The 8,958-nt window shown below is 34.4% G+C and overlaps 1 protein-coding gene across 3 annotated transcripts in view; it reads left to right on the top strand.

Moving 5' to 3' along the window:
* The window catches only part of LOC125671471 (arf-GAP with dual PH domain-containing protein 1-like), a 47,592-nt gene extending 41,283 nt beyond the window's left edge, over positions 1 to 6,309 (top strand). The window contains exon 9 of one of the 3 annotated variants that reach the window (XM_048907228.2): positions 3,538 to 6,309. In XM_048907228.2, coding sequence (XP_048763185.1) covers positions 3,538 to 3,599 — 62 coding nt within the window. In that variant the 3' untranslated portion in view covers positions 3,600 to 6,309. The remainder of the gene's footprint in view (positions 1 to 3,537) is intronic. The other 2 variants (XM_048907229.2, XM_048907230.2) reach the window with 2 other exon arrangements.
* Positions 6,310 to 8,958: the final 2,649 nt, after the last annotated feature.

An 8,958-nucleotide genomic window follows, 5' to 3' on the forward strand; every position in this document is an offset into this window, starting at 1 on the left:
CAGAAAATATTCATAACATAAATTTAGAAAAGTCAAGGTCGTAGGAATTAATATGCAGTATAAATATTGGTTGCTTATGACCAAAGGATTTGTCATATTTATTAGGTAAGGTATTTTTGAGAAAAATTTGCACAAGAAAGCATGTAGGCCAAACTATTTTAATGAAAGATAATAGGGGTTCATAATCATTACAAGTGGGCATGTCATCTAAATTAGTTCACTGTCATGGGAATAAGTTAAATAAAGGGTGTTAAATGTTAAACCAAGTTCAAGGTCAGCCATGGCTTTGTAAGAGATTGCATAGGTTTATGGGTTTTTTTTAAAGGTCATCCTAGGTGCTCAGATACTGGTTAGGGTTCTTTCATACTATAGTTAACTTTTGAACATTTTTTACTTCTCGGAAACTTTGAAGTTCACCAAATCATCTGTACAACATCGTAGAAAAATTAATTTTAAAATATTCTTTAATCCTGGACACCATGCAAAGTCATTTGACCAAGGTAAAGGTTACTATTACCATTAGAAAAAGTTGTTTTAACTTATCATTTTCTGTTCTGAAATCTATTGATGATGTAATGTTTACTGCTATTTACTATAATAAATATGGTTTAAAGTATGAAAAAGAGATTTTAAAAAAAAAGGGAGGGGATAGAAATTTTCATCTGAGCCATTGTATAGTAATAGAGAGATATTAACAGCTCATACTTGGCACAAAAGTTGCTTATAACAAGAATTAGAAGAATTTAACATCTTTTTTCTTTTACCATAAGCACATCCAGTTCTCGCAGTTTTAAAAATGCACACTTGCACCATTTTCACACAACACTTACATTGTATGGTACTCAGTTGACAGTTATGACCCATGGGCCTCTTGATTACAAAACTGACCAAAAATGGTGTCATTATTATAACCACATTTTTATATGTCACAAAGAATGAAAGAAAAGAAAAAACAAGTAAATATAAAATATGCAACTTTTAAAACTCCAGTCAATTTCATGCAGTGTCTTGTAGGTTAACCTAGAAAAGAATTAATTTTTATTAGAAATAGAACATGGTAATATTTACCAGGTTTAGTATGTGCCAATGCATTATAAAGTATTTCAAACACCTATATTCTGATGCACATTCCCAAGTAGAACTAAGCTTTTGTTGTTCATGCATATGGTTATGCATTTACTTAGCACTGTAGTCTGCAACAAATCTCTGCTTTGTCTTATGTTCACTTATCCAGCTTATTATATACTTGCATATATCTTATATACATGTACAATGTACCATTAAATATTCTCAGCATGCTGTAAATCACTTCACATTCATGAAAACTAAATTTTTACTGATGTGATTTACAGCAGTCTTATTAAATCATAGGTTGTGAGAGAAGATAATAGTAAGTCATGAGCATTTATCAATGTAAAAGTGAAAACATACGTCACCTATACCTTTGCAACATTATGTTGGAGAAATCACCACAGCAGTATTTTATTCAGATATGCATTAATAACTGTGAGTTCTTCTATATTATGTATTATTTTAAATTATCAAAATGTTGCTGTATCATTATTATGCTCCCTGAAAAATTTCTGGAAAGCATATATAGTCACTATAGTATCCATCTGTCCGTCCAAGCTCATATCTCCCAAACCTTTCATCAGAAATCGATATAATCAATCACAAATGTTCTTTGAGACAAGAACTTTTGGACCAAGGTCTCTCAAGGTCATTTTGGAAAGATCAAGGTCACTCAGAACGTAAAAGTTCCTTCTTTTAACAGTTTTTGATTTAAAAAATCTTTCATCAGAAATTACCCCAGCAATCATAATTGATCACAAATATTCCTTGGGACAGGGACTTTTGGATCAAGGTCATTTTGAAATGTTGAAAGTCACTCAGATTTGTACCTTATATATGGAAAAGGTTGTTTATTTCAACAGTATTTGAACAGGTATCAATCATATATCACACAAATAAGCAACAGGCAAATGGCTTTTAGACAAAGGTCACTCAACATCATTTTGTAGAGGTCAGTGTCACTCAGAACATAAATCTTGTATTAGGAAAAAGTTGATTATTTCAACAGTTTTTGAACAGATATTGATTATATATCACTCAAATTTAAGTAACAGGCAATTGACTTTCAGACTAAGGTCACTCAAGATTATTTTTTAAAGGTCAAGGTCAGAACATATACCTTATATATAAAAAACCCTTCATTTCAACAATATTTCATCAGTTATTGATCTATTGGACTAAGGTCTTCAGATAAGTCAAGGTCACTCAACATACACCTTGTACATGTATATGAAAAAAACCTTCATTTCAACAATTACTGATCATTGTGCGAGTCATTTGTCATATGAAGTAGTTCATTGGTTAGATGCATTTCGGAGAGCATTCATTTAAGTCATGAAGAGGCTTCTAAATTTTGATATGTGTGTAACGTGTAGCGGTCACCCAGCCAAGTGCTGATCACGCTCGCCATTGTTTAACTTGCGTGATCAAGAGAGAGACTTTACCACATCACTAGAAAAGCTAGCTCTCTAGCGAGGCAGTATAAGTTCCCTCTTATACTGTCCGCAACATGTGCATATAAATGCACTGACATTTTCCTCTAAAGTGATACAGCAGTGTTAGTTGTAGGACTTCACCACCTGTGTTGGTTAGTTGTAGGACTTCACCACTGGTGTTGGTTAGTTGTAGGACTTCACCACCGGTGTTGGTTAGTTGTAGGACTTCACCACCGGTGTTGATTAGTTGTAGGACTTCACCACCGGTGTTGATTAGTTGTAGGACTTCACCCACCACCTGTGTTGGTTAGTTGTAGGACTTCACCACCGGTGTTGATTAGTTGTAGGACTTCACCACCGGTGTTGATTAGTTGTAGGACTTCACCACCTGTGTTGATTAGTTGTAGGACTTCACCCACCACCTGTGTTGGTTAGTTGTAGGACTTCACCCACCACCGGTGTTGATTAGTTGTAGGACTTCACCACTGGTGTTGGTTATGAATTTTTGATGCAGAGTATACATGATACGCTTAGTTAGTATAGATCTGAGAGAGACAAGCCTAAGATGACAAAGGTTTATATAGATACTAACATAGGAAATGCTGCTGAACATCTACTACATACACACCTTCAATGATAAAAAGTTAAAGGGTTTTTTTTTGGTGTTCAACAGTTTTGTAGTACATTTCAGACACCTGTACACATCTACATTTCAGGTGAACACAATATTCATTTACTATTAATTTTTGTAACTGAAGTGTTTTGTTCTTTGTGTGGACCCAACAGTTTTCACCACCCCTACCAAATGTTCTCAGAGGGTTTTCTGTTTAGTCACACATCTGGTGGGGCTTCCACTCCTGTCCCCTTTAGATCTGTGCATGGTGTTTTTAAACAGTGAAAGAAAGTCTCAATACATGATTATATTTCATACTTTTAACCCCCCCCCCCCTCACCTTTTGATGGATCCATACATGGTGTTCTTAAAAAATATGAAAGAAAGTCGGATACATAGTTATATTTTATATTTCAGTGGCCAGTCTTTTGGTGCCAAAGAGGTCGGACTCGTTCCGTTTGTCAGTCCTACGTACATGACAGGAGGAGATTTTTGATATGTTGAAGTGATAACCAATGGTGCAATTCTGGTTGGTGTGTTTTGTTTGCTGACTTTGTTATATTATTTTATTTGTTTGCAGCGATGAGAGAATGTACTAATATAAGTTTTTTCTCTTTGTAATGTACAGTTCTAATACAGTATGATGGTGGTACAGTGTATGTGTTCATTGAATTAAGGGTTGTTCAATCAAAACTGTTAGCAGTATTTGTTGCCATTGTATCATACAAAGCTTTTTTTCCCCCAATCTGTTGCTAAAATGTCTGAGGATAAACATATATTTCTTGCTCAACATTGTACAAGGAATTTGAAATGATATGAGTGATAAAAACTATATCATAGTACGTGTATATTATATAATTGTGATTATTTTGCCATTTGGTGCTGACAAAACAAAAATTTACAGGATTTAGCCCAAGTTTGTATCAGAATAAAGTTACATGATTACCTTTTGTTTATTTGAAAGATTCAGATATGCTATGCAAACGATTACCAAAATTTAAGGAAAAATTAAGTTCTATTCCGTTTTCATTCCTGCTTGTCTATAGAAATGTGTATAGGCAGCAATGTACATAGCATGGAATGAAATGAATACTGACTGAATTTAAAAATTTAATGTCATAAAGTTGCATTCAAATTCTGCATGTGTGAGTGTATATTTAAATAGATATACTACAAAGTAGAACACATGAGAAATGGCACTCAGAGATGGTGTTTAAGTGCAACATTTACAAGTGTATAATTCTATTCCATGGACTTCCTGAATCAGTATCTTCAAAAGATGTCAAGTATTTGTTAGAACTGAATTTCACCTCATATGTTGAGAATTTTTTTATGCACCCCCCCCCCCCCCCCCCCCTTCATTGGCAGAGATCAAAGTGCACAAGATCTCAATTGCTCAGCAGGTCAGTATGTCCAAGGTCACTACCAGGCCAGACGGGTTTTATTTGTTTCCCACATCTTATGTGACGGTTAACTACAGAATACATCTTATGTGATGGTTAACTACAGAATACATTACATCTCAGACTTCTAACCCAATAGGCAGATATGTATTGACATGCAGAAAACTATGGACAATTGCTGTAACAATACACACATTAAGTCTGTTTTTCTTCTTCACCATGCAGATTAAATTCTTCCAATGGAAGACTACAGGCTTATGAAACTTAGAATGCAGATCATTTAAATATGTTCAAGGATGTAATTTTGTTATTTAGAATATGCCCAAACTTGTTGCAAATCTATATATTTGGAGATCTACATGAGTATATATTTTCAGATTATTTTATTATTATTGTTCATACTTGTATATATGTATATACTGTGCATTCCATCGTTGTGCATTCCATGTTGTCATTTAGTTTAATAAACCTTAGTTGTTTAACAATATTTATGGTAATTCTGATGGCAATAATAAATAGTATCAACATAACCACAAATTTTATCTACATGAATGTATCTCCCACAACTTGTGCAACGGATGATATCTGCAGAACGCTTTACCTTGCAGACTTCATACAGGATAGACTGATACATTATCCCAGTTTGTCCAAGGTCACTAACCATGCCAAACAGGTGTTATATGTAGAAGTTGTTACTTTTTGCAGCAAACTGGTTACCAAATAGCTGTCAAGGCTGTTGATATTTCTTCTCAAGTATAGCTACATTTCAAGTCAATATGTCTATTACCTTCTCCAGTACAGCTGCAAGTCAACATGCCTATTACCTTCTCCAGTACAGCTGCAAGTCAACATGTCTATTACCTTCTCCAGTACAGCTGCAAGTCAACATGTCTATTACCTTCTCCAGTACAGCTGCAAGTCAACATGTCTATTACCTTCTCCAGTACAGCTGCAAGTCAACATGCCTATTACCTTCTCCAGTACAGCTGCAAGTCAACATGTCTATTACCTTCTCCAGTACAGCTGCAAGTCAACATGTCTATTACCTTCTCCAGTACAGCTGCAAGTCAACATGCCTATTACCTTCTCCAGTACAGCTGCAAGTCAACATGTCTATTACAAATGTTGCTCTAGTGGTACCAAAGAAATGTTGTTATTTAGAGCAATCTGAATTCCACTGAGGCCAGCATGGCTTTTGATTGGCTGAGACAGAAGTAAATTCTGCTCCTGAATATATATGTATATGGCTTTTAACTGGCTTTGACAAAATCCACTTCTGCAGAATAGCAATATGCAAATTTATTTTAACTTCCAAGAACTAGTTACATAAATGAATAAGATACGGTGAGCGATTCAGGCTCTTAAGAATCTGTAATGAATGTAAATTCATCCTAGCCAAGAACCATTGGAAAAATTGTTGGTTTACAAATAATTACCCCCCCCCAAAAAAAAAAGGGAAATCTCACTCAAACGACACTGCTTTGACAAAACAGATAAGATAAGATGTTTAGATTGAAATTTGGTTTATTAGTCATTGTTGATTTTAAAATGCTAAGAGATGTGCAGTGCTGCTCTTTCAATGTAAATTCAGGGAATTTGTGTAAATTTAAAGTTTGTTTTGGTTGTGCATGAAATGATGGATGTTAAAATTTTGAAATATTCTTTAAGTTAGATTTTGCTTTCTTGGTTACACAGCTCTATCTATATCTTATATTTTCAGTGCAATGATTCAAATATTTTGTACTACAGCAAAATTTCATTTGATATTAAAGTAATGTACATACTACATTTGTTTCTTTTTATTTGTTGATTGCACATAAGGAATCTTCAAAATACCCATGGTAGGTTCATGTCTGTCACTTTAAACATCATTGATGAACATTTCTTGTACCTAAGTAATAAGCCATAGCTATGAATCCAGTATCAATATATTTAACGTAGTTCCACACTCGTGTGACGTCATAGGGTTTTGCAAAGTCAATAATTTAATGATAGGAACATAAATTTTGTTGGAATCTTCTTCAATAGTTATTGTAAAAAATCTTGTTAGCCATAAAATATTTCAAAATTCTTAGTTATATTTGAATAGTCAATTATATGTTTCAAAATATTGAATCCAAGGACAATAACTCTGTTTTCATTCAATTATTTATCAAGTCCATAATGCGATATATTTCCTTTATTTTTGACAAACATTTTACCAAGGTGATAAGGAATCATTATCTGTGTTTTTTCATGAAATTACATACAATTTTAATCCCGAGTGATTTAAATAGCTCAGCTGCATGGTGCCAGACTTCAGTTTTTGATGGGGGTATACATAATCTGGAAGCTATAGATTTGAAATTATTAAGGAAAGGTATGGATTTTTTCCCATGAATAACTATAACAGATGTAACTCTACTAATATAAACAGAAAAAATGATATGTAAACCATGCTATAAGGAAAATGCGTCCACGTTTGTTTTTTAACATTTTGGGGAATAACACTAATTCAATATTTTTCCACATATTAATCTAAAACTTGATGAACATATTGAAAATGACATGTGTTTTAGTTATTGACATGTTTCCCGATAAATAAATGCAATTCAAAAAATATTTTGTTGTTTTTATATTAAAATAACAACAAATAACTGTTTCCAATGAATTTCATAAAAATCTACATCGGGGTATATGACTTTAGTGGTGTATGTAATGAAAATTAATATGGAAACCCTTAACTGTTTTGCCTTTTTTCATTACTCTGAATGTTAATTTATTGATTCCAAACAAAAAAATGCTACCTAAACCCCAAAAATCCAGGACTAAGGACCTACCTTAAAAGGGCTTATCTTTTTTCTAGGGCTAGGAATATGCTCTCCTCGCCTAAACAGGACCATGATTAATCATTCAAGCATCCCTACATAGTACAGATTCAAGTTTGTTTAAATTGTGGCCCTCTGAAGTATAGTGCATGGGGCCACATAGGGGATGAAAGTTTTACATTGGCATAGGGAAACTGTCTGCGAAAGATCTTTAATTCCACAGGTGATTTCTGTTATTGAGTAGCATCAGTAGAAAGACTACACTACCCGACACCTGTGCACACATTGTTCTCTGGATATATGATAAATCAAGGGAAATATTAGATCAAATGTTTACACACACAAAACCGAACCCACCAATGTTGCATTGAACCCAGTGACTTCAGCCATTCTGGTGACATCAGGGTAATCTTCGACTTAGATTCCTTTAATGAAGTGCTTATACTTGCCCTGTTAGGGTCAAATCCCTATGATATACACAATATGTTTAAATTAATGGGATATGTAAAGGGGCAAGTATAAGCACTGGTTTAGGGCGCTGTGCCCTAAATGGACATGAAATAAATCTGGAAATAGTTAAAATAAAACAAGAACTGGGGCACTTTTGGACTTGGGTCATCTTAATGAGATGAAGCCTATAATGCTAAATGTATAGGCATTGATTTAGGGCACCTTTGTGCTGAATAGACACCAGTTCCACCATTTGAAGTGATCCAAAGTGAGACTTTTCCCAAATCGAGGAACTACAGGTCCCTTTAGGACTTGGACCCTCTTAATGGACACTGGCCTTAAAATGGTAAGTATATAGATATCATTTTAGAGCAATAGATCAAAACACAGACAGCAATTCTGCTATATGAAACAAAACTAAATGGTCCAAACTAGTGCCCACTGTAAGATGGACTCCAGGGTTCTTTTGGACTGGGATCCTCTTAATGGAGTCTGACCTTGAAAGGTTAGATATAGGCACCATGGTGTCAATACCATTTCCATTACATGAAACTACACAAAATGGTTTAAACTAAAGCCAGAACTACTTGGTAGGACTTGTGCCAATAATGGGGTACCCTTAAAGGCCGGGAGTAACCTAGAAAATTTTGCACCCCTACAGCAATTAAGCATATATGGCAAGAGGGCAGGGCTTAGCAGTGTTATCAGAATAAGCAGCAATCTGATGCTTGACTCTACACGTGCTCTGTAGCAGACGATATTTTGAACAGGGAGACTGGCATGATTTATCAAAATAAACTAAAGTTTTCCCGCAATTTTCTACCACTCTGCTCGATCTGTGAGGCACTGAAAGGCTATGTTTTTACTTTAACAAAACTTCACCCTAGGAACTACAAAATGAATTCATCATTGTTTTATCCATGTCTTTTAAAACATGTAGTTTTTTTTTTATAATATACACAAATATTGGTATATATGATATACTAATACTTATGATTTTCCTCTTGGTACCTTTCAATTATGAGAAGAATTTGGGGGGAAATTGTAGCTGTGCAATGGAGGACATGTGCATTGAAGGGTTATTAAGAAACATTTTGTCCATTATGATATTTGGAGACCTACTATCTGTGATTGTCTCTTTTGGCATTGTAATGTTCACATGTAAGAGTCCAGATTGA

This window comes from Ostrea edulis, chromosome 4 (genome assembly GCF_947568905.1).
Source record: "Ostrea edulis chromosome 4, xbOstEdul1.1, whole genome shotgun sequence".
NCBI lineage: Eukaryota > Metazoa > Mollusca > Bivalvia > Ostreida > Ostreidae > Ostrea > Ostrea edulis.